Source organism: Hemiscyllium ocellatum, chromosome 8 (genome assembly GCF_020745735.1).
Source record: "Hemiscyllium ocellatum isolate sHemOce1 chromosome 8, sHemOce1.pat.X.cur, whole genome shotgun sequence".
In the NCBI taxonomy this organism is placed as follows: Eukaryota; Metazoa; Chordata; class Chondrichthyes; order Orectolobiformes; family Hemiscylliidae; genus Hemiscyllium; species Hemiscyllium ocellatum.
In genome coordinates this window covers 108676634-108701314 of record NC_083408.1, presented here as the reverse complement: position 1 = coordinate 108701314, position 24681 = coordinate 108676634, and the positions used below count along the sequence as shown (strand labels likewise).

The 24681-nt window shown below is 45.0% G+C and overlaps 1 protein-coding gene across 4 annotated transcripts in view; it reads left to right on the top strand.

Annotated features, from left to right (window-relative positions):
- The window catches only part of LOC132818418 (centrosomal protein of 128 kDa), a 410636-nt gene that overhangs the window by 13854 nt on the left and 372101 nt on the right, over window positions 1-24681 (top strand). For 3 of the 4 annotated variants that reach the window (XM_060829433.1, XM_060829431.1, XM_060829434.1), the window contains exon 2: window positions 22374-22537. In XM_060829433.1, coding sequence (XP_060685416.1) covers window positions 22388-22537 — 150 coding nt within the window. In that variant the 5' untranslated portion in view covers window positions 22374-22387. The remainder of the gene's footprint in view (window positions 1-22373; window positions 22538-24681) is intronic. The other variant, XM_060829432.1, reaches the window with a different exon arrangement.

Here is a 24681-nt window from a genome sequence, read left to right as displayed (position 1 = left end):
TTATTTTTTACTATTTGTTCTCTAGCGAACTCCAATTCTGTTTCTAAATCATGTGCTTCACATTTGCGTTTTAGTTCTGTCCAATCTAATCCAAATCCTTCCTCAGTTAATGGACCGATACCCCTTTTAATACAGTTTTGTCTCCACGATGATTACATGGATTTTTCCAATTTTTCTTTAGCAACATTTTTCCACACTGATATGGCTTCTTTCTTTTTACTCCAATTCAATTCAATGTTACGCTATAACATAGACATCTACAAACCAAACTTGAGCTAAGTTTCTAAAACCATTAGCAGAGTAGCGGCGCCAGCTCTTACCCCAAAGAGCACTCTCAAGCTGCTCCCCTTATTGTTGCAAATACGTTATCTCTACACAGAAATTGGTATTAAAATTACAAAAACACCACATGTCCTTAGTCAGATAGGCAGCAATGCAATGCTAAAAGTTTGCAAAGGAAGAGAAACTCATTGACAGGTCTGAATATGCTTGACTAACTAAGCTACACACACATCAAAGTGGGAACCCATGATCCAGCCAGGCCCCAAATGGCCGATTGCTATAGCTAGATAACCTTCCCTTTCGTCCCTCGTTATGAGGTACCGTTAGTCTAAACTATGTGGAAAGCTCATGAGGTAATCTTGCTCAGCTAAGATGTCCAGTATCATTGTCCTACAAAATGGCTTTTTCTTTTAAAATCATCTTAGGTCCCCAGAATGCAAATTAAATTCATAACCTTCCCTGATCTCGAGCTCCAGGGAACAATCTACAAACATTCAATTCATGACAAGCCAGTCTGTTCACTCAATCAGACCATTAAGGGTTAATCTTTTCATCAGCTTTCTGTCTGTCTGTCTGTCTGTCTGTCTGTCTCTCTCTCTCTCCCTTGAATCCTTCAGTCAGTGTATGTAATTTATCATTTTCTCTCTCACTCATGCATGAACATCTTCCAACTTTCAGGCTGTAATGGTACTGAGACATTCACGTTCCAGAGCAGTCAAGATGAGGGAGCTGAGCTTCATAAATTCAAATCTGATCAGTGTGGTATACATGAAAATGTATCGGGATTGTAATATTACATACATATTCCACTCAGCTTATTAAATTACAAGTTCTTTTCCTATTGAGTTTGAGTGTTATTAAGAGTCTTTGATAAAAACCAGCAATTTAGTTATTAAACGCCCTACTGTGAAATATGTGTGCCTCAAGTGTCCAGCGTGAGAAGGAAGTATTGCCACACATTCTACAAGTGAACAAATGTTATCACCTTATTTACACTGATCCATTGACACCAAGAGCAGATGTCCCCAACTCTTCTGAACAAGCACGTTGCTGCATTCTCTGCAACAAATGTGTCGCATTTAAGGCTACATGCTTTCTCAGTCGAGTGCATAATCAAGAAAGCTAATGGGATACTATCTTTTATTGTGAGAGAAACTGCGTATGAGGATGCTGTAGTTCATTTATACAAGGTGTTGTTTTCACAACATTGAATACCGTATGCAAATGTGGTCTCTTTGTTTAAGGAAGGATGTCAATGTGTTGGATGCAGTTTAGAATACTTAAGGTTTACTAGATTGATACCTAGAATGAGTGGTTTGTTTTATGAGGATAGGTTGGACAGGCCAGACTTGTTGTCATTGAAGTTTAGAACTGAGAAGTGTTTTATTCATTCATGGGATAAGGGAGTTGCTGGCTAGGCCAGCATTTATTACTCATCCCAGAGGGCAGTTAAAAGTCAACCAGAATGCTGTAGGTCTGGAGTCACATGTAGTCCAGACTGGGTAATGAAAGCGTGACTTAATTGAAGTGGATGGTCTTCACAAAGTGGACATGGAAAGGATGTTTCCTCTTGTAGATAAATCCAGAACTAGGGGCACTGGTCTAAAATTAGGGGTTAGTCTTTCAGGGCAATTATGGGACTCTTGACTGCCCTCTAAAATGGCCTGGCAAGCCATTTAGTTGCGTCAATTGCTACAAAGTTTGAACAAAGAAATGAAACCAAACAGATTACTGAGCATCGACCTAGGCACCAGAAAAGACAATGACAGAAACAACCTTGTCAACGTTGTAAAGTTCTCCTTACTAACCTCTGGGGCCTAGTGTCAAAACTGCGAGATCTTCTCACAGACTAGTCAAACATTGCTTGACATTGTCTGTTAAGTATGATTCAGTGAGTATGACTATGTCCCAGACACCACCATCACCATTCCTGGATATGCCCTGTCTCTTCAGGACAGTCTCTGCAGAGGTGGTGGCGTAGTGGTATACAGTCAGGAGGTATTGCCCTCTGAGTCCTCAACATTGACTCTGAACCATGAAGTCTCATGGCTTCAGGTCAAGCATGCGCAAGGAAACCTCCTGCTGATGACCACATACCCAGTCTGACCTTGGCTGATGAATCAGTCCATGTGAACAACACTTGAAGGAAGCATTGAGGGGGCCAAGGATGCAGATTCTTCTCTAGGTGAGGGATTTCATTGTCTGCCACCAAGAGTGGCTTGGGCAGCAGCACTACTGATCAAGCTGGTCGGGTCCTAAAGAACACAACTGTGAGACTGGTTACCTCACTACCTGCCACAGATCAAATGTACTTGACCACCCTCTAATCAAGCTGCTGGCAGCAGATGTATCTGTCTATGACAGTATTGTAAGAATGACTACTGTACAGTCCTTCTAGAGATGAAGACCTGCCTAGTCAGTGAGAAAATCCTGCATTTGACATCCTGCAATTGACATGTCATTGACCAGAAACACAGTGGCTACAAGAGCAGCGTCAGAGGCTAGGAGTGCTGCAATGAGCAACTCGCATTCTGACTTTGCATCATCGATAAGGCATAAGTCAGGAGAATGATGGAATACTCCCCTCTTGCCTGGATGAGTGCAGCTCCAACAATGCTCAAGAATCTTGACCCCATCGAGGACTAAGCAGCCTGCTTGATTGGCACCACACCCACACGCATCCACTCCCTCCACCACTGATGCTCAGTAGCAGCAGTGTGTACTATCCACAAGATGCACTCCAGAAATTCGCCAAAGATCCTTACTCAGCACTTTCCAAACCCATGACTACTTCCATTTGTAAGGAAAGGAGCAGCAGGTATTTGGGCACCCACCACCTTGAAGTTTCCCTCTGCTCACCATCCTGGCTTGGAAATATATCATCGTTCCTTCTCTCACTGGGTCAAACTCCTGGAATTCCCTCTCAAAGGGTATTGTGCATTAACCAACAGCACATGAACTGCAGTGGTTCAAGAAGCTCACTGCCACCACCACCTCAGGGCAATTAGACACGGGCAATAAATACTAGCTTACCAGCAATGCCTTCTTTCCATGAATGGATTTTAAAAAAAAGATTATTTGGCATAGCTGTGTGGGTGGATAAGCTTATAGGATCGATAATGGTTGAGAATGAAAGGTTGTAAACTTTTAAAGTTGGGATGTCTTTTCTTTTTTTCATGGAATGTGGATTTTACTGATAAAGACAGCACTTATTGTTAATTTGGAATTGATATTGAGAAGGTGGTGCAGTTTGTGTTAAACAATAGTTTTTGCTATATCTCAGTACATGTGACGATAATAAATCAAAAGAAAATATTACTTTTATTCAGGGAGTTCCAAAGTTCTGACCCAGTGACCACGAGGGAACAGTGAATATTTTCAAGTTCAGACTGTATGTGACTTGGAAGTGAATTTTGAAATTGGTGCCATAAAACAGAAAATGGTGGAAATACTGAGTAGGTCTGACAATATCCGTGGAAAGAAAAATTGTCGTCTTGTTTCCCTATCCCCGTATTAGTCGAAGCAAAATGCTCAGAGACATAGTAAAGTTTTACTTCCTTCATCTCTGTTCTGGGCCCTGGAGGGAAAGAGACCGATCGCCCATGTACACCGGGACATGAGCTCATGGCCTTCTCTGGAACAGCAGTTTCTCAATGAACTATATAGTCATTTTACAAGGAGGAGCATCCAGATAAGGAAACATACATATCAATTGGGTGACCGTTACAATCACCAAGTGTCAATAGTAGAGATTAAGCCATCAGGTGTTATACAATGAATGACTGACTGGCTTCACATAATGAATGCTTTTCACCTTGTTAACTGACTTTACGTACTGAATTCTTCTTCATCTTATTAAGTGGCTTTACATAATAAATGTTGTTAACCTTGTTAACCCACTACGCTTGCCTCCAATACCTCATTGTTTACTGCAAATTCTTATCTAATTTGAGTCATGCTTAGCTGAATCTTTGTTTCATAAAACTCAAAACTTAACTCTTTCCCTACCTGCTTATACCTTCTACACATTCTCATTCCCTTCTTTTATCATTTCATGATACCCACTGAGGTGGCACTACCAGCTTTCATGAGGCTCTGACAGCCAGTATTTAAAGCAAGATATTGACACACAGTAGACAATGTTTACAACAACAAAAATTATTAGTCCATTACAGTATACAGAATTTGAAGAATGTGGAAAAAAATTCACCAGTAAAGTTCTTAAATCTGCAGTCATTAGTGACCACTCCATTCCCTCCAAGTCGAGTGAAATGAGCCAGTTCTCCAAAATCTCCTGCAGTAAAGTCCAACCTGAAAACAAAATTCAGTCTGTCCTTCTGCATCACTCCACAGAGAAATCTGAATCCTTGGATAAGGGCAGTTAAAATACTTAACAAAACTGACGAGACTTCCATCCTTCCCGGAGATGCTCCAGATGGAGGATACCAGCGCGTCTGAGCATGCAGTGCAGCAGCTGCAGATGCAGCAGCAGGCTGGATGAATGCAGCATTCTTTGCTGCTTCTGCTCCCGCTCTGCTGTTAAATGTAACAAAGCCAATTGGCTGCTGTGATGTTAGCTTGATCAGTGATCCTTCATATGATAATAGACAATAGACAATAGGTGCAGGAGTAGGCCATTCTGCCCTTCGAGCCTGCACCACCATTCAACATGATCATGGCTGATCATCCTTAATCAGTATCCTGTTCGTACCTTATCTCCATAACCCTTGATTCCACTGTCCTTGAGAGCTCTATCCAATTCTTTCTTAAATGAATCCAGAGACTGGACCTCCACTGCCCTCTGGGGCAGAGTATTCCACACAGTCACCACTCTGTGGGTGAAGAAGTTTCTCCTCATCTCTGTCCTAAATGGTCTACCCAGTATTTTTAAGCTGTGTCCTCTGGTTCGGCACTCACCCATCAGCGGAAACATGTTTCCTGCCTCCAGAGTGTCCAATCCTTTAATAATCTTCTATGTCTCGATCAGATCCCCTCTCAGTCTTCTAAACTCCAGGGTATACAAGCCCAGTCTTTCAGCATAAGGTAGTCCCGCCATTCCAGGAATTGATCTCGTGAATCTACGCTGCACTCCCTCAATAGCCAGAATGTCTTTCCGCAAATTTGGAGACCAGAACTGCACACAGTACTCCAGGTGTGGTCTCACCAGGGCCCTGTACAGCTGCAGAAGAACCTCTTTGCTTCTATACTCAATCCCTTTTGTTATGAAGGCCAGCATGCTATTCTTCTTCACTACCTGCTATACCTGCATGCTTACCTTCATTGACTGGTGTACAAGAACACCCAGATCTCTTTGTACTGCCCCTTTCCATTTAGGTAGTAATCTGCCTTCCTGTTCTTGCCACCAAAGTGGATAACCATGCATTTATCCACATTAAACTGCATCTGCCATGCATCTGACCACTCGCCTAACCTGTCCAGGTCACCCTGTAATCTCCTAAGATCCTCCTCACATTTCACCCTGCCCCCCAGCTTAGTATCTTCAGCAAATTTGCTAATGTTATTACTAATACCATCTTCTATATCATTAATATATATTATATAAAGCTGTAGTCCCAGTACTGATCCCTGCGGTACCCCACTGGTCACTGCCTGCCATTCCGAAATGGAGCCGTTTATCACTACTCTTTATTTCCTGTCAGCCAACCAACTTTCAATCCAAGTTAGTACTTTGCCCCCAATACCACGCGCCCTAATTTTGCTCACTAACCTCCTATGTGGGACTTTATCAAAAGCTTTCTGAAAGTCCAGTGTTGAGACGGAAACCGAATGGTCTTGTCCCTACGTGTTCGTTGGAAGGAGAGATCAAACCGGCTAGAGTTTGGAGCAAAAACACCGTTTATTACAGAATCAAGACTGGCAAACTATACAACGAATTCAAAAGCATGCAAATTCGTTGGAGAAGGCGTTCTGCCTCTCCCTTCGGATCTGGTGCAGTTATACTTCGCGCTTCCTCGAGTTCCCGGTCAGGTTCCCCTTGTTCGGCTCTTTCATTGGTCGGTTCACCTGTCTGTGAAGGGATTAGTGTCTCTATTGGCTGCCCCGAGATACCTGTCCCACTCCTGCTGTGCCGAACAATGGGTAGACATCCTGGGTTCGGCAGTTTCCGATCTTGTAAATTAAAAGTTTATTGTTGGAAGGGTTTCCTCATTGCCATGCGTCTGGCTGTCTGGGCGTTCACAATAGTTCTCCATAGTTGAATATACAGATATTATCATTTTAACATAGGACCCGAATGAGTTTGACGTCAGCGGAGGCATTAGCAAGTACTTTATCAATCAAGTGTGGTATCGGTGCGATTTACACTATCCGATAGTTACCGGTTTCCTTTATTAACAATGAGAGTGTAGCAGGATGATCTGAAACTGACGGACATGTTCTAATCCCCCAGGAATGTGGCCCCAGGCAGACAGTCCTGCAGTGGCTGGGTTTACTTTACATGGCTGTGTTTTAGCTGGTATCTGACAGTGTCTGCTTTAATAATGGTGCTCCCCTCCCTAGCCCCAATGTAGGTACCCCGATAGCAGATTCTCCCCAACATTCCCTCCCTTGGCCTCGAAAGAGGCCACACCCCCTTATCCCGTAAGGAACGCAACGCCACGAGGCGACCGGTGTCCGGTGTTGTATCGCCCAGACTCACCGGTTCTAAGGAGACAGTCATATGGGGATGAAGGGTGCCCTGAAAAACGCGCCGCTACACAATTAAGCAATAGATAGTCACAGCTGCATGCTAAGCTAAACTAATAGTTGAAGTAATTGAGGCAGTGTCTGCAGAAATAACGAAAAGCACAGGATTAGACAAGCATTGCAATAAGTCATTCAGAGCTGGCGAAATGTACGCGAGTGCGTTAGAATGAGTAAGCCATTTAGTAAACGGAAGTCTGTAGTCCAAAGAGCCGGCAAATGTAAATAGGCGTTGTAAGTTTGGAAAGGGAGTAGGAACAGCCTGGTACCAGCAGGTAGGTACCCGCTAGAGATGTGAAACCCAGTGTGAAACTGTACTGTGCCCCGGTGGTCCTGCAGATCAGTATGCTCCAGAGAGCAGCAGTGCTGTCCAACCGTCCGACACGGATGCAAGCAGGCAGAAATCTCATCAAAGGGAGACGAACGGAGGCCACCCGTTCCAATGTCAATGCGCGACTGTGCCTGTCTTAGGTTGCCCCTCGCCTGAGGGATCTTACCCGTCATTGGCTAACCAGTAGTGCTGCATTGAGTAATCGACGCCGACATCCGTTTCACCACCCCAAGGACAGGCATGGGCAGCTCAGTAGCATGGTCAGTGGCCTCCGAGGGTGGCTGAGGCCAGTCAGGAATATTAGACAGTCCGCAAGGGCCGCTTGCGAGAACAGCAGTGTTTCAATTGCCAAGGCACACAGTACATTTCACCCACCCGCTGTTATGGAAGGATCAATTCACATATCCCCAATTTAAACGGGCAAAATAAATAAGTGGGGGCTCTTTGGACAACCAGGCTGCATTTAGCGTACATGAAGATGAAAAGTTAGTCATGAGTACAACAGGATCAGACGAATGCGAAAGAAAGTCATTGAGGGAGCTGACACGCACCGGTGAGATAGAATTTACTACGCCCAACCCGTGAGCTCATGGAACGGCGGTAATATACCAGTGGGGAAAAGAATTGGGAGGTCCCCACTCGCCAGCCCTTATCGCAACCAGCCGTAAGCAAGAAACCCGGTATCATGGCTCACGAGCGGACGTCGCATTACAGCATGTAGTGGATGTGTCCCTGTCCGTTTGTAGGAGGTCACACACAGGCTGTCGTGTTGTTGGAGTTGGTGGCAGCGGCGTCTCCTGGTGGAGCTCAACGGATGGGGGTCCGGTTGAAAAGTAATGATACCTCATCACCTTTAAATCAGTGAGATGGGGCTGTGGGAATGCAGTAAAAAGGAGTCGCCGCATCACCAGGGTGATATATGGCGGGGTCAGTCAGGAACTATGTGACTACTATGGGAAATAAAGTGTTGTGTTGTAAGGGGTCTTTGGGGTGGCATGTCTGGGAGACCGGAATGGACGGGAGGCAGTCCCCAAAGTCTCCAGTCAGTACTCCTGAACATAAGGTCTGTGGTCATGTGGACTGTCAAATGCAACCAGGAAGAGTGTACTCAACCATTTGTGTAAGAGGAATGGGGGGCAGATATAAAGACCATGGTGAAAATAATGACGGTAGTGTGAAAGCCTTAACTATTCTTATGAGTCGCGGACCTGTATGTGGCAGTATTCCACAAAAAGGAGTCACATCAAAATAGAGAGAACTCTGTGTGAGGTAGAAGGAGTGGTTTCATGTAAGGGAAAGGGTACAACTTTACACAAAGGTAGTCAGAGGGATTCGTGATCTCAAATCAGAGAAAAAGGCTCCCCAGCATGGGCTGCCACAAAAAGGCAGTCGAGGCAGGGGTAGCCAGATTATACTGTAGGTGTTTTAATGTTTGTCGAATTACGAAGAGGCAGAGGAAAAATGTAAAAAACGTAATCATGACACTGGTCCAGTGTCGGTGAGGTAATTGCGGGGAGCAGTCACGCAAACGGTGGCAAGTCGCAATATTCTGACAAAGTTAAAATCAAGTGTGCGCATAGTGTGGAAGACAATTAGTAGGATAATCCGTGGCCATTTGAGCAGCAGCACTACACGGGGGAGATGAAAGTCGGGACACTGATATAAATGCAAGATAGTACGAGTGGCAGTTCTGACTCGGTAGGAATGTATACTAGCAGCTGCAGGAACGCAGGCGCCTGTATGTTTTAAAACGCAATGTTTGAAGTGTAAAAACATTCGTACAGGAGTTGTGTCGAAAAAATAGAGTAAGTCCCTCGAGAGGGAAGTGGGATTGGTAATAGTGAGAAGGGAACTACAATAGACTGCATAGGGGAAGGCCTACGGTACGCCTTGATACTGCGCGGTAAGGGGCGCAAGCAATCTCGATTTGCACCCCGGGGAACTGCCCGTGCTCGGGGCGCACAACCAATGGGGTTGTCGTAGGACAATCGTTTGATGAGTCACCCATGGAGACCGTTTAGGACAAGGGTCATTAATGTGGAAATGATGAGGATCCCCATCAACTCTGTGGCAACAGGACAATAGAGCAGGTAAATTTCCACCGTGTGGTTAGGGAAGACACAGCGCAGGAGATCCCCCTAACCTCTCAGGGCGTGCAGCGTAAGCCTCAAGGCGGCCGGGACCCCGTCTAGCAGGCAGGGCGGGGATTTTCGCCCCCAGACACTTGGGTATGATATTGGAGCGAACCGCGACTGTGAGGCAGACAGTATTGGTAACATCGAGAAAGGTGCCTATACAATGGAGAAAGACCAATGTAGATAAAAAGGGGTTGAGTCACCAGCTAAAGGGCACAAACTTATCCTGGCGGCTATTTGCCCGCTCGAAGCGGAGTCTATGATAAACCAGGTGGACCTCCCAAGAGAAGGCCCAATGAAGAGTTTAGACAGCAGAATAAAGTACCAGAAGAGCAAAGATATCAGTGAAACAGAGCCATGTCGGTGTAGAAGGGCAGCAACCCAAACTCTACGTAGAAACTGTGCCAAGGTGGGGTTGCATGATCCCCTCTCTTTCTGCACCTCCCCGTCAGGTCCCGTCTCATCGAGTGACTTTAGGGATATATTAGGTTGCGCCGACCTGGAGCAATGAGAGAAGTGGTGCGTGCGGTGGCCTATGTGTTTCCAGCCAGCTCAGTATAAGATATGATGATGATGATTATGGAGAGGGGGACAATGTAAAACTCTGGGCAATTAGGAGATTTGCGGTGGGACGAAATTGGACTGTTTGCCTGAGGGGACTTGTCCCCCCAAACGAGATACAAAACGAGAGGTGCAAGTATAATCCTTGTGTATGCAAGAATCTGTGTGTGTGTAGGGCCGTGTGGCATAGACAAAAGAGAATGCGCAGGTGCTGCGGGCATATCGGACTTCATCCCTGTGTAAAGGAGAGGGAGAGGGAGAGTATCATAAAAGGATGGTCAGACAGGTCAGGACAGAAATTGTCTGTGTAGCACTTTCCTCCGTTTGACACTTGAGGATTTGATCAGTTTGAGGGAAGTAACAGCCTTTAAAAGATACCCCGGGAAAAGAATCATAAAGGAACCTGGTGACCCTGCCGTTCTCAGCACGAACCAGCGCCTTGCAAAAGATACGAACAGATGAGTTGGAGAGGACTACTCGCAGTTGAAGAGACTGAAGGATTTGGGCAGGAGCTGAGTATTGATCCCTGTGGGAGGCGATTGTATGTATAATGCCTTCAAGCAAAAGGCGACAGCAAAGTGCTGCCGATACTGTAGGTGCGGTGGAGGACAAAAGAGAGCGTTGGCCAGGAGTGTAACAGAGAAAAATGAAAGGCAGGCGTGAGCGCCCACAGTGCAACAGAGGGGTTGGGAACCTTTAAGTTTGCAGTGGCGGTGGCACCATTTATTATTTGGAGATAACGTGAGGAATCCTGGTAGCAAACCTCAGGGAGCATGAGAGTGGGGAAAGTCCTGGTAGCAAAACCTCAGGAAGCATAAGACTTTGGAAAGAAGATGGGGCGCAGAGCACGGCAGTGGAAGCGTAGTGAGTGAAATGCCCTAATGGAGAGATGAGGCCAGAAGATGAGTTACTGTGTCCTGGTAGAAAACCTCAGGGAGCTGAAAACCTTAAAAGAGATGGAGCGTAAGGATCCGCGGATCTTCTATTCAGCAAGACCCAGTTGAATTCAATGCAGGCTGAGTGAAGGACAAAGCTAAGATGACCTCGGATCCGGCGGTGACCATAAAGTGTGTAGGTTTGGGAGGAGACGATGAAGGGGTGTGACCACGGCGTGGGGAATGGAGAGCGGGGTGTAGGATAGGGCGGTACAATCGGCAAGAGGAGTCTGTGTCAGGCAGTTACAGGTTGCATATTCAAAGCATTGGAGAGTGTAATTTCAGCCAGGTTGACTGGCTGGCATCTTCACCCCGCACGGTTGCTAATACCCACTTTAAGGAGTGGAAATGGCAGTGTCTGTGGCAGCAGTAGCTCAACCCTCCCTAGCCGCAAACTTGAGGAGGGGGGCAAGTAGCAGGAGGAAATTGCTTTAAAATGAGCGTCCATAATGCTTTAGCGAAAGAAAAAATCTGTGGACTTGGGAGAAAAGATAAAAATGGGTGCGTGAGAAGGGGCATTAAAATTTGGAGGGCATAGACGGAAGAAGGAGTAGGTGGGCCCCCCCCCCCTCGTTCTTGGCACTTTGTGAACACGAAGGGAAAAGGGATGGCCTAAACACCCATGCCGGCGGACAAAAAGATGAGTGAGCGGCCGCGAGGAAGAGAGATGGGCCAAGCACCCTGCTGTGTGCTGAGTAGCACGTCCTAGTTGGAGGCCTGATGCCTGTGACCAGCGGGGGAAAAAGAGAGAGACAAAATAAGTGGGCTGGGGGATATTCGGGCAGTGGGACGGCCAACCACTGGACATACAAAACATTGTAAATGAAAACGCACAGTGTGGCGATGCGGCAATGCGCATGTTGTTGGTCAGGACGTTAGAGTTAGAAAGGTACAACCTGTCAGAGAAGATGTGGTTAGAGGCATGATTCATATCGACATCCCAGTAACTGAAGAGGACCTGTTCATCGAGCAATCCCCTGGAGTAGGGCAATGACGCTTGAGAGACTCATCGCTGTAGTGGTGGCGCGGTAGTTGAGGTAATGGGGTGGCGGAACGTCCGCAGGCGAGCAGCCCCTTCTAGACTGTGCAATCCTGCCAAGAGTGAGCATTCGCGCCAAAAGCGAACGGACACTGCCCCAACTGAGCGTTCGCGCCAAAAGTCAGCTGGCCCCGCCCAACCTGAGCCATCGCGCCAAAAGCAAGAAAGCCCGCCAAGAACTAAGGTGACCTGCCCAGAGAAGGGTGACCCGCCAAAACTAGGGTGAGCACGGGACACCCCGGGATTTACCGTCTTAGGATTCCACAACCGTAGTGTTATTAAAATAAAAGCTCAACCATCCCTTCCTGCGCCCCCTCCCTACATTCAGGTATTCCTTTCCAAGTATAAGAGTAATTAAAAGTGATAGTGGGGGGACAAGCGGCATTTAACCCTAAAAATCAAGATGAGACTATGGAGAAAAATCCCAGACCATTAAGTTATCAATCCCAAACCGCTAAGTGTAGAGAACAACACTCACGTACTCTGACACCAGTAAAACTGCTTTCGGCTGCTGGGCGGCTTCCCACGGTCCCTGTCCGTCACTCAGGCTGTCGGTGCCGGTCCACTGTACACCAAGACCTGGGATGAAACATTTGTTGCGACACCTCCGTTCGCCACGTCTGTTAAAAATCACTGCACTCACTCACTCACTCCCTCTCTCACTGGGCCGGCCCCACACTGGTTTTCATCCACATACATGCCAATCCACGCATACTGTCGGTGTGTCCGTACTCTCGTCTCAGCCTGTCGCAGTCCCTTGTCCCTAGTTTTAGTGACATGTTTGGCAGGGGCGTCCGAAATGACTGGGGCTGTGGTGGAGGTACAGTGGCCCCCTTGCCACTGCGGGTTGAATGTGATTAACAGTTTCGTCTTCCACCCCGGGAGTTTTTCGGCGGTCAGTGGTGCCCAATCAGTAGGGGGTTTTCCTAGGGCTATTGTTTGCCGCACTGAATATTGCGGCGAGAGTAGAAGACCGTGTAAAATTTTGTTCATTAGCGCCGTATTTGTGAGGGTCTCTTTTAGTTTGGTCAATATCAGGTCTTTTTTTTTGGGCGGGCGCTTGGTTAAACACTTGATCCAGTGCTGTCTTGTGCACTGTTACACTGTCCAGTAATAAAAGAGCATGCCAAGTTACGTCTGTGCCAACCGTGAGGTGCTACCAGGGCACTCCGGGGCGTAATGGTCGAAAGTGGGTCATTTTTGGTGGTCCAAAGTTCAAGTCCCCCATGACGGATCTCACCTGGTGGGTACCGCTTTAAAACCAGTGCGTTTTTCAAAAGCCTGACCTTCGCGTGGCAGATTTCTGCTCTTAACAACCGGTCTAAGGCAAACGCCTGTGCAGGTAAACCCTATCCAGGAGATGAGATCCGCCCTCTGTCCCCTTAGGATGCTAGCAGCGAGTGTGTCTATCGATAGTTGTCAGAGATAAAGTGCTTACTAAAAAGAAAGGATCCAATCAGTCAAGTGCAGTCAGCGCTGTATTAATTAATTTCAGAAAGCGTCCAGGCTCCGTAAGCCACGCTTTTACCTTAACTCAGAAAGCTGCGTCCAGGATCCGAAATCCACGCATAAACTTTACTGAAAAATCCGCGTCCAGGATCCGAAATCCACGCGTAAAACTCAAACTCAAAAAGCTGCGTCCAGGATCCGAAATCCACGCATTAACTTAACTCAAAAACCGCGTCCAGGATCCGAAATCCACGCGTAAAACTCAAACTCAAAAAGCTGCGTCCAGGATCCGAAATCCACGCATTAACTTAACTCAAAAACCGCGTCCAGGATCCGAAATCCACGCGTAAAACTCAAACTCGAAAAGCTGCGCATTAACTTAAGGCTAGCCATGGATCAATTAGTCACTTCAGTACCGCGAAAACAGGCAGGTATTAGTGAAGAAGTGAGAAAAATAGCTTACCAGTATGGACTCTGCAACGTTGCTGCCAAACTGATTTAAAAGTACTGTTTGTGTTGGTGAGGATCAGGGAGCAGACAAAGACTGACTAACTAAAAAAATTTACCTACTGGAAGTCTTTGCTTTAACAGGCGCTTCCTGACCTTTTAAAAGTTCGGTCGAAAGTTTGTCTGCCCTCTGGTCCGCCAACGTGGCCAACTTGCGGTCGTCTCTTTCCCTTCCCACGTTCAGGCTCACCATCTGTTGAGACGGAAACCGAATGGTCTCGTCTCTACGTGTTCGTTGGAAGGAGAGATCAAACCGGCTAGAGTTTGGAGCAAAAACACCGTTTATTACAGAATCAAGACTGGCAAACTATACAACGAATTCAAAAGCATGCAAATTCGTTGGAGAAGGCGTTCTGCCTCTCCCTTCAGATCTGGTGCAGTTATACTTCGCGCTTCCTCGAGTTCCCGGTCAGGTTCCCCTTGTTCGGCTCTTTCATTGGTCGGTTCACCTGTCTGTGAAGGGATTAGTGTCTCTATTGGCTGCCCCGAGATACCTGTCCCACTCCTGCTGTGCCGAACAATGGGTAGACATCCTGGGTTCGGCAGTTTCCGATCTTGTAAATTAAAAGTTTATTGTTGGAAGGGTTTCCTCATTGCCATGCGTCTGGCTGTCTGGGCGTTCACAATAGTTCTCCATAGTTGAATATACAGATATTATCATTTTAACATAGGACCCGAATGAGTTTGACGTCAGCGGAGGCATTAGCAAGTACTTTATCAATCAAGTGTGGTATCGGTGCGATTTACACTATCCGATAGTTACCGGTTTCCTTTATTAACAATGAGAGTGTAGCAGGATGATCTGAAACTGACGGACATGTTCTAATCCCCCAGGAATGTGGCCCCAGGCAGACAGTCCTGCAGTGGCTGGGTTTACTTTACATGGCTGTGTTTTAGCTGGTATCTGACAGTGTCTGCTTTAATAATGGTGCTCCCCTCCCTAGCCCCAATGTAGGTACCCCGATGGCAGATTCTCCCCAACACCAGGTACACTACATCCACTGGATCTCCCTCGTCCATCTTCAGAGTTACATCCTCAAAACATTCCAGAAGATAAGTCAAGCATTTTCCCCTTCATAAATCCATGCTGACTCTGCCCTATCCTGTTACTACTATCCAGATGTGTCGTAATTTCATCCTTTATAATAGACTTCAGCATCTTTTCCACCACTGTGGTCCGACTAACTGGTCTATAATTACCTGCTTTCTCTCTCGCACCTTTTTAATAAGTGGTACAACATTAGCCATCCTCCAATCCGCAGGAACTGATCCCGAATCTATCGAACTCTGGAAAATAATCACCAATGCATCCGCGATTTCTCGAGCCACCTCCTTCAGTACCCTGGGATGTAGACCATCAGGCCCTGGGGTCTTATCAACCTTCAGACCTAACAGTCTCTCCAACACCAATTCCTGGCAAATATAACCCACAATCCAAAAATGTGCAGGTCAGGTGAATTGGCCATGCTAAATTGCCCGTAATGTTAGGTGAAGGGATAAATGTAGGAGTGTGGGTCTGGGTGGTATATGCTTCGGCGGGTCGGTGTGGACTTGTTGGGCCGAAGGGCCTGTTTCCACACTAAGTAATCTAATCTAATCTAATAAATTCCCTTCAGTTCAGGTCCTTCAGCCACTGTTACCTCAGGGAGATTGCTTGTGTCTTCCCCAGTGAACACAGATCTGAAGTACCAATTCAATTCTTCTGCCATTTCTTTGTTCTGCGTAATATATTCCCCTGTTTCTGTCTTCAAGGGCCCAATTTTAGTCTTAACCATTTTTTTGCCTTTCACGTTCCTTTTACTATCCTCCTTTATATTTTTGGCCAGTTTACCTTCGTACCTCATTTTTTCTCTGCATATTTCCTTCTTAGTTCTTTAAAAGCTTCCCAGTCCTCCGTTTTCCCACTTATCTTTGCTATGTTATACTTTTTCTCTTTTAACTTTACATGTTTCTTAACATCCCTCGTTAGCCACGGCCACCCATGCCTCCTCCTAGGATCTTTCTTCCTTTTTGGAATGAACTGATCCTGCATCTTCTGCATTATACACAGAAATATCTGCCATTGTTCCTCCACTGTCATCCCTGCTAAGGTATTGCACCATTGAACTTTCGCCAGCTCCTCCCTCATAGCTCCATAGTTCCCTTTATTCAACAGAAATATTGTCACTCCCGATTGTACCCTCTCCCTCTCAAATTGTAGATTGAAGCTTATTGTATTATGGTCACTACTTCCCAATTGCTCCTTCACTTCGAGGTCCCTGATCAATTCTGGTTTGTTGCACAATACCAGATCTTGAATTGCCTTCTCCCTGTTAGGCTCCAGCACCAGCTGTTCTAACAATCCATCTCGGAGGCACTCCATAAAGTCCCTTTCTTGAGGTCCAAGTTCATCCTGATTCTCCCTGTCTACCTGCATGTTGAAACCCCCCATAACAACTGTAGTAACATCTTTGCGACAGGCCAGTTTCAGCTCCTGATTCAACTTCCATCCGACATCCATACTACTGTTTGAGTGCCTGTAGATAACTCCCAAGAGGGTCTTTTTACCCTTAGAATTTCTCAGCACTATCCATGCTGACGCTACATCCCCTGATTCTAGGTCGCCCTGTGCAAGGGACTGAATATCACCAACATGGCCACCCCACCCCCATGCCCGTCAGTCTGTCCTTACGATAGCACATGTAGCCTTGAATATTCATTTCCCAGGCCCTGTCCATTTGAAGCCATGTCTCAGTTATCCCCACAATATCCTATCTGCCAATTTCCAAAAGAGCCTCAAGCTCATCCATCTTATTTCTAATGCTTCGTGCATTCATATATAGTATTTTTAATTTGTTACTGCCCTCACCCTACTCATCAACTCCTATTTCACTCAACCTTACAGCATGATCCCTTTTTGAGTTTTGAGTTAAATGATCAAAAGTCAAGGTAAAGCTCACGTGGTTTAATGTCCATAGGAAGGCCACTGACAAAAAAAAACATACAGAACCCCTCTTCACTGTTGTTAGCTTCTTCACTTTTCATGCTCATGACTGGGGAACTAATTGAATCTGTTGGATCAGACAGTGGAGGGGTGGGTGGGTGGGGCAGAAGGCATGCTTTACCTGTGAATGGAGAAACTCTAGAGACGATGTTAGCTGCTGAAAGTATCCTTGTATTTTCTCTCTTCTTCCTTCCATGCCAAGGTGGTTATCAGTGTGAAGATAGTCACACATTTAACTACACTAAATTGTGACGAAAGTGAGGAATGCAGATGCTGGAGATTAGAGTCAAAAGTGTTTTGCTGGAAAAGCACAGCAGGTCAGACAGCATCCAATGACCAGGAGAATTGACATTTCGGGCAAAAGCCCTTCATCAGGAATGAAGCTGGGAGCCTCTGGATTGGAGAGATGATAAATGGGAGGGGGCTGGGGCTGAGGGGAAGGAAGTTGAGAGTACGATAGGTTGATGGAGGTGGGGATAAAGGTGATAGGTCGGAGGGGAGGGTGGAGTGGATAGGTGGGAAGGAAGATGGACAGATGGGACAGGTCATGAGGGCGGTGCTGAGCTGGAAGGTTGGAACTGGGGTAAGGTGGAAATTGGTCAGAGCTGATGAACAGCTTTTCCCCAGTGTGATTGTGTTGGTGCATTTACAGTTGGGATAGATAAAGACACCCCTTCTCACAATCTCCACATTTCCACAAGCTCTCTGGCATTGCACTGGCATTTGGACATTTCAGATGAATCTTGACAGACTTGTCCACACACAGATAATCCTGTTTCTCCCCAGTGTGAATGATACAGTTCTGATCATGGAAAGAAAAAGTGTTCCACGACCACAGGCTGTTTACCCTGCAGCTCTAGAATGTCCTGCAGCCACTCCATGATATCGCGGATCCTTGCACCAGGGAGGTAACATACCATCCAGGATTCATGCCTTTCTCCTTCCACAGTTAAATGCCAATGATGTTCAGATCCTGATGACTCTGCTGACTGTAAAACCTTGTTTTTGAGATCCCGGTCTCAGTTATTCTCAATTAATATCCTGGTCTGGCCTACATGTGACTCCAGTACCATAGCAATGTGGTTGACTCTTAACTACCCTCTGGGCAATTAGGGATGGGCAATAAATGCTGATTATCCAGTGATGCCCTCATCCTTTTTGCATAGTGATGCCACTGTGCCTTGGTGATGGAGCGAGGGGATGTTGAACGTGGTGGATGGGACACCACTCGGGCACAGTGCTTTGTTTTGGAGGATGATCACTTTCTTTAATATTGTTGGAGGCTGCACTGATGCAGGCAAGTGGAGAATATTCCAACACAATCCTGATGTGTACACACAATTTGAATATCCAGGTCCTGACGAATTGAGTAATTCTGCCAGAATTCGGTGTTACAATTACATTGATTCCCATCTGGCTGTTCACCTGTAATATCCCAACCGCATTGTGGGAGCATCTTCACCACACAAACTGTAGCAGTACAAGAAAGTCAAACAAAACCTTCTTCACAGGCAACAGGACTTTGGCATTGATCACTGGCATTGTGTCCTGCCCCTCCAAACATTCCCAAAGCTTTGGGCACAGTGACACTGAAAATTACTGGTCTTGCACTATGATAATCCTTTTGAAAGGTGACATTAACTTTGACTGTCTCCCAGTCTCTCCATGAGTGCTGCCGGATATACTGAATATTCCCAGAGTTTTGTTATATTTGAAATTTCCAGCATTTCCAATGTTTGCCTTTGTGTTGGTTGTGATGCTGTTAATAATCGCTGATGTGATTGTTTTTCTGGGTTGTAGACGTGGGTTTTGAAGATACTGTCAAAGGGTCCTTGACAGTCCAGTGCAGTTGTTGCAATGCATCTTCTAGATGGTGTATGTTCTAATATCACCTGATGCTAATACTGGGCAAGTCAGATTCTAGAGTGAAACATGGCTTCACAGACTATAGTCTTATTTTTGAAAGTTGGTTATTGTGGTGGTCAGTCTCTGAACATATTCACAAGAGCCTGCCAATGTAATTTTAATGGAAGAACATCAAAGTTTATTACCTGTGAGAAGTAAACATGAACCATATAAGAACTTTATGAAACAGTCTTATTAGAAATATCAGAAATTCAAAACCTTTTAGTGTCACAATCAAACCTCAGTGAGCAGTCACCCTGATCACTCTTTAAAGTTCCTCATCTGGTTGATGTGGCCATACTTGGTTTCTTCCCCAGTAAACCTCTACATCCAATCCATTCTATCTTCTGATTAATGTTGTTTCATAAGCCCCTTAAATAAGCTACTAGCACGGCTGACTTAGTTCTTAACATGGATTTTGAGATCATCTTCCCAGCTGACTTCCTGGAATTTTCTGTTATTGATATTAAACCAATCAGGACTAAATTTCAGCCAACACGATTTTGGATGCTTGTAAAGTAATAGCTCCTATGCTGTTGTAGGTCAGTTCTGTCTGACAGGAGCCTTCAAACTTACTGATTGAAACAATCTGGATGGTCCCCCCTTTTCTAAAAGAAAGCTTTACCTCTATCATTAGGCACCTTGTTGCTAAGGCCTTTTTTTCTTTCTCTTTGTTTTCTAAAGCACTGAACTATTCACCTCAATAGTTCTTTAAAATATAATTTAAATGATAGGATAGTGAAGAAGGCGTATGGTAGGCTTTATTGGTCAGAGCATTGAGTGTAAGAGTTGGGAGGTCTTGTTGCGGCTGTACAGGACATTGGTTAGGCCTCTTTTGGAGTATTGCATCCAATTCTGGTCTCCCTGCCATTGGAAGAATGTTGTGAAACTTGAAAGGGCTCAGAAAAGATTTACAAGGTTGTTGGCAGGATTGGAGAGTTTGAGCTATAGGGAGAGGCTGAATTGGCTGGGATGTTTTCTCTGGATCATCGGAGGCTAAGGGATGACCTTATAAAGGTCTATAAAATCATGAGGGGTATAGATGGGATAAATAGATAGAGTCTTTTCCTTGGGGTGGGAGAGTCCAGAGTAAGAGGGCATAGGTTGAGGATGAGAGGGGAAATATTTAAAGGGGTAACTTTTTCACACCCAAGGTGGTGCATGTATGGAATAAGCTGCCAGACGAAGTGGTGGAGTCTGGTATAATTTCAACATTTAAAAAGCAGGTGGATGGGTATATGAATAGGAATGGTTTAGGTTGATATCAGACAAGTGCTGGGAAATGGGACTAGATTAGTTTAGGATATCTGGTCAGCATGAATGAGTTGGACCAAAGGGTCTGTTTCCATGCTGTACATTTTTATTGCTTGATGACCCTGGTACCACACACAGATCTCAAAATTCAACCAAGTCGTTTCCTTTTTGACACAGTCAATTTTGGATATACACATCAAATTTAATTAAATACATGATTCTCTCCATTTTACAACCCAAATTTCCAAACAATAATAACATTTAATAAATGTTCATCATGCAAGCATGCTGCTGATAAAGTGTATAAATGTGGAAGGAGGTAGATAGGCGCTATTGTGGCGCTGTGGTAATGACGCTATCCCTGTACTGCGAAGTGTGGGTTCAGGTCTGAGATGCAGATCTTTAGAAAATAGGTGGAAGGTTTATATAGAGGACCTGGATCAGCACAGGCTTGGAGGGCCTGTTCCTGTGCTGTATGGTTCTATGTTCTTTAAGTTCCACCTCCTCCAGAGGTCTGTAATAACATCGCTGAATGGGCTGGTTGGAAAAATAGGTTGAAGGAGGTAGATGGGATGTGAATCAAGTGGACTGCATTATCCAGGATGATGTTGAGTTTTGAGTGTTGTAGCAGTTGCTCTCATTCTAGCATGTGGAGACGATTATGTCACACACCTGAATGAATCTTGTGGATAGTGGACAGGCTTTTGGGAGTCTGCAGGTGATGTCCTCTTTGCCGAATTGCCAACTTTTGACCTGTTCTTGTATCTCCAGTAATATTAAGCTGGTCAAGTTCATTTTCTGCCTAATGATTATCTGAAGGATGCTGAGGGTGGGCAATTTAGTGTTGCCAATCTTGTTGGGAATCAACATTGCTGAAGATGATCTTGGCTCATGTGGTACGAACATTGCGTGCCATTTATTAATCCAAGTTTGGATACTCTCCTGGTTTTGTTACGTGCGGGCATGATATTTTGATACATCATCATTGAAGTAGCCATTGATGGTTCAGCCTAGGACATTACAGGGAATGGAATATTGTCCTTCATTGCTAGAAGATGGAGTTTAAAAACAGAGCGGTCATGCTACAACTATGTAGGGTGATGATAAGGCCACATCTGGAGTACTGTGTACAGTTTTGGTCTCCTTACTTGAGAAAGGATGTACTGGCACTGGAGGGGGTGCAGAGGAGGTTTGCTAGATTGATTCTGGAGTTGAGAGGGTTGGCTTATGAGGAGAGATTGAGTAGACCCGGACTATCCTTGGAATTTAGAAGAATGAGAGGGGATCTCATAGAAAAACATAAAGTATGAAGGAAATAGATAAGATAGAAGCAGAGAGGTTGTTTCCTGCAAACAACTAGAACTAGAGGGCATAGATGCAAAATGAGAGGGAGCAGATTTAGGACTGATTTGAAGAGGAACTTCTTCACTCAAAGGATTGTGAATCTGTGGAATTCCCTGCCCAGTGAAGCAGTTGAGGCTTCCTTGTTGAATACTTTTCAGACAAAGACAGATTTTTGAACAGTAAAGGAATTAACGTTATGGTGAGCAGGTGGGTAAGTGGAGGTGAGTCGGTGAGAAGATCAGCCATGATCCTATTGAATGGTGGAGCAGGCTTGAAGGGCCAGATGGCCGACTCCTGCTCCTAGTCCTTATATTCTTAATACTCTGAGGAGCTCTTGCAGCTATGGCTTGGGGCTGAAATGACTGACCTTCATTCTCAACCATTTTCCTCTGAATTTGAATGAACCAGTATCCTGCTGTGATTTCCTATGAATGCCACTTTGGTAGTATGAATGTAAATAAAACTGTAAGTATGATTGACAATAACCATAGGGCACACATTGAAGTGCAACTAATCTATGTGACAGCGCTGTCACCTGCTGGTTGAAGAGTGGGCAAAAACAATCCACCCTCCTCCACTCCCATGAAAGAGGGCCTGACACATTAAATGCCCAACAGGTATTTAACTGGCTAACATTAAGCATCCATTGGACAGAGATGTTAATTTATAATAGTAATTCAAAATCAAGGGGAGAAATACAATTTCACAACAGGGATGAATTATAATTACATGTGCTAGATCAATACTCCGCCAGCCTGATGTCCCTAGATACCTAAAAAAAAAGTGTATATGATCAAAATATACCTACTTGATCATTGTAGTAGCAGATTGTCTATTGTCCCCCCCACCTACTGGTCCAGCAGTTTTCTTTTCTGGGCATGAAGACTTTTGTTGCATTTTGCCCAACAGAGTGAGAGAGTTCATAATTTCCTTCATCCATTTGCAGGATGCAGCACCCTTATGGCGGACTCATCAAGCGATTCAGACACGCACCTTCATCACTTTCGCTGGCAGCGAGGACCACAGAGAGGAGCGACTAAGGGAAGGAGCGGAATACACAATGCTGGTGATGTGTCTGAGAAAATAGACGCATTAGCAAGCACTTTACAGGTACTTTGTTGGATTTATAAATGTCTTTATGTTGATTGTCATTCTTGGGCACTTGAAGGACAGCACAGTTTGTTTTAACCAGCATCTTATGAATCAAGACACTTGATAAACCAACAAAAATTATATACCTCAAATGCAATGAAGTTTACTGTATTATTCTGTCCAATTATATTGTAGTTTATAAATCCTTTTACCTCTATATAAGTATACTTCCTATTCAATTGAGTGGCCATGTGAAATATCAACAGTTCATTCAATTTCAAGATCATTTCTCCTCAAATACTGTAATCTCCCATGATGTCTGAGTAGCCAGTTGAGGTTGAGAGTGGAGAAGGCTCTCTGCGGGTAAGTTTTATTTAAGACAAAGCTGCATTATTATTTAAGTGATTTATGTTGGAAATAAAGTATAACAGTGATGAGTATACCCCTGCATTATGTTACTATTACTGCGTTTTTACATTGTTTATATGGACCTCTTGATCATCTGGAATATTTGATCAATTGGCACACTCCTGGTCCTGTAGGTGCCGGATACTAATATGTTTTTATTGTATTTAGAAACATTGAAATTAGGAGCAGGGATAGGGCGTTTGGCCCTTCGAGCCTGCCATGTCATTCAATATGATCATGATGTGAGGAGTCAGTGCTGGACTGGGATGGACAAGGTCTGAATCGAAGAGTGTGGTGCTGGAAAAGCACAGATAGCTAGGCAGCATCCGAGGAGCAGAAGAATCGACATTTAGAGCATAAGCTCTTCATCAGGACTGAGGGGTTGGCCCAAGGGGGCTAGGAGTTAAATGGGAGGGAGGTGGGGCTGGGGGAAAAGGTAGCTGAGAATGCGGTAGGTAGATGAAGGTGATAGAGTGGAGGGGATAAGTGGAAAGGAAGATGGATAGGTAGGACAGGTCAAGAGGCCGTTGCCGAGTTGGAAGGTTAGATCTGGGATAAGGTGGGATTAGGGGAAATGGTGAAATCCACATTGATCCTGTGTGGCTGCAGAGTCCCAAGGTGGAAGACGAAGCTCTTTCTCCAGGCGTCAGATGGTAAGGATTTGGCAGTGAGCCATTACCCCAGACTGAATGCCCTTGACCACTGGAGTGTTCCCCAATTAGGAGGGAACATTCCTGTCTGGTGATTGTTACATGGTATCCATTCATCTGTTGTTGTAACATCTGCACGGTGTCGCCAATATGCCATGCCTCAGGGCATCCTTGCTTGCAGCGTATGAAGTAGACAACATTGGCTGACTCACATGAGTAGCTGTCATGTATGGGGTGGGTGGTGTTCCCACATGTAATGGTAGTATCCATGTTGATGATCTGACATATCTTGTAGAGGTTGCCATGACAGGGCTGTGGTCGATGTTGTCCTGAAGGCTAGGTAGTTTGCTGCGAACAATGGTCTGTTTAAGGTTTGAAGGTGAGAGTGGTGGTATAGGGATGATCTTGGTGAGATGTTTGTAGTCATCAATGATGTATTGAAGGCTGTGAAGATCATGACCTAGTTTCTTCGCTCCAGGGAAATACTGGACGATGAAGGGTACTCTAAATGTCATGTCATGTGTCTGTCTTCTGAGGATGTCATTGTGGTTTTTCACTGTGGCACATCGGAGCTGGCGATTGATGAGTTGGGCATTGTATCCCAAACAGCACCTTTAGGTCCGTTGTGCTCTTCCTTGTCTGAGCAAATCCTGAGCAGGGCTTGTTCATCCATCTCAGTGTGTTTCTGTTTTCTCTTCACACTCTTTGATCCCTTTAGCCCTAAGAACTACATTTATCTTCTTGAAATTCTTAAATGTTTTGGCAATTTCCTGTAGTGTTTGCCTGAAATTTAAAAATGTAAAGGAAACTCTTGGAACAAAACTAATCACATAATTAAATATGGGAAAGGGTTATGTAAATCTGATGTCAGTCTTTAGATATTACAGAAACTGTCAGGATGCTGGATAAGTAAAAATGGCTGCAGCAAGAGTCTTAATATTTTTATGGTAGAGGTAAATAGATTCTTGGTGATCAAGGATAGAACAGTTATTAGGGGCAAGTGGGAATGTGGATTTGAGATTATAGTCAGTTCACTCGAATGGCCTACTCCTGCTTTTAACTCTCATGTTTATATATAATACCTTTTCAGTGATGTGTCTAAAA